Source organism: Mizuhopecten yessoensis, unplaced genomic scaffold (genome assembly GCF_002113885.1).
Source record: "Mizuhopecten yessoensis strain PY_sf001 unplaced genomic scaffold, ASM211388v2 scaffold10723, whole genome shotgun sequence".
NCBI lineage: Eukaryota > Metazoa > Mollusca > Bivalvia > Pectinida > Pectinidae > Mizuhopecten > Mizuhopecten yessoensis.
Window position 1 is genome coordinate 18,287 of NW_018408689.1, and position 1,529 is coordinate 19,815.

The 1,529-nt window shown below is 43.6% G+C and overlaps 1 protein-coding gene across 1 annotated transcript in view; it reads left to right on the forward strand.

Annotated features, from left to right (window-relative positions):
• LOC110462019 (argininosuccinate synthase-like) overlaps positions 1-1,529 on the forward strand; it is a 38,252-nt gene that overhangs the window by 16,740 nt on the left and 19,983 nt on the right. The window contains exon 3 of the mRNA XM_021515793.1: positions 982-1,109. Within this exon, the coding sequence (XP_021371468.1) occupies positions 982-1,109 (128 nt within the window). The remainder of the gene's footprint in view (positions 1-981; positions 1,110-1,529) is intronic.

Consider the following 1,529-nt stretch of genomic DNA (forward strand, 5'->3'; position numbering starts at 1 on the left):
TTATGATTTCTCTGTCAACCCCTATCTTATGATTTCTCTGTCAACCCCTAAGTTATAATTTCTCTGTCGACCCCTATGGTATGATTTCTCTGTCAACCCCTATCTTATTATTTCTCTGTCAACCCCTATCTTATGATTTTTCTGTCAACCCCTATGGTATGATTTCTCTGTCAACCCCTATCTTATGATTTCTCTGTCGACCCCTATGGTATGATTTCTCTTTCAACCCCTATGATATGATTTTTCTGTCAACCCCTATCTTATGATTTCACTGTCACCACCTTTGGTATGATAAGGCAACACGCTTAAAGAAACAATCAAGGAAAATTAATTAAGACGTCAAAATCAGCTGTCGACTGGAAAAGTAAATTTCAAATCAGGATAAAAGCACAGGTTGCACCAGCTGATAACTATTGCATTCAACTTTATGACTGATATTGAAGAAGGGATCATCTCCTATCTTGAAGGTATTCCTGATTGAGATTTTGAGCGTCTTGTCCTCTGCTTTAGCATGTCTCGGGTTAGACAATAAAGACTATCACCTCTCAGGCTTATCTTTTCTTGCATATCTCAAGGTAGGGAATATTATATTACTGATTCACAAATCAAACAGGAGGAAGCATCACAGGTTTTAGGATGTTTCTACAGCTTCAAACGAAAATGAAAAACAGGCAAATATAGCAATAGGTTTTGTTAGTCCATGTTATTACATCTGTAATCAGGATATTCCAAAGGGAGATTTAGTGAACTTCAAAGATAGTTAATACATATAAAACAATAATGATAAATGCTTGTTACTCACGAATGGTAATTAGTTATTTTTTCTTTATGAACTGGTATAGGTAATGATAAGTTATCACGTGCTATACATTCTAAACTCTTTTTCGTGGTAGTTGATGTATTATGTGTAGCATCATATCTGTGTGGAGGGTAACGTAGTATTGTATAGTATTGATGCGATCTATTTCCATTGACCTATAGATGATAATACCTGACGTGCGGAAGGAGTTCGTGGAGGAGTTTATTTGGCCAGCAGTCCAGGCTAATGGAGCAGCGTACGAGGATAGATACCTCCTGGGTACCGCCCTGGCTCGGCCGTGTATCGCAAGGTAAGGATAGATACCTCCTGGGTACCGCCCTGGCTCGGCCGTGTATCGCAAGGTAAGGATAGATACCTCCTGGGTACCGCCCTGGCTCGGCCGTGTATCGCAAGGTAAGGATAGATACCTCCTGGGTACCGCCCTGGCTCGGCCGTGTATCGCAAGGTAAGGATAGATACCTCCTGGGTACCGCCCTGGCTCGGCCGTGTATCGCAAGGTAAGGATAGATACCTCCTGGGTACCGCCCTGGCTCGGCCGTGTATCGCAAGGTAAGGATAGATACCTCCTGGGTACCGCCCTGGCTCGGCCGTGTATCGCAAGGTAAGGATAGATACCTCCTGGGTACCGCCCTGGCTCGGCCGTGTATCGCAAGGTAAGGATAGATACCTCCTGGGTACCGCCCTGGCTCGGCCGTGTATCGCAAGGTAA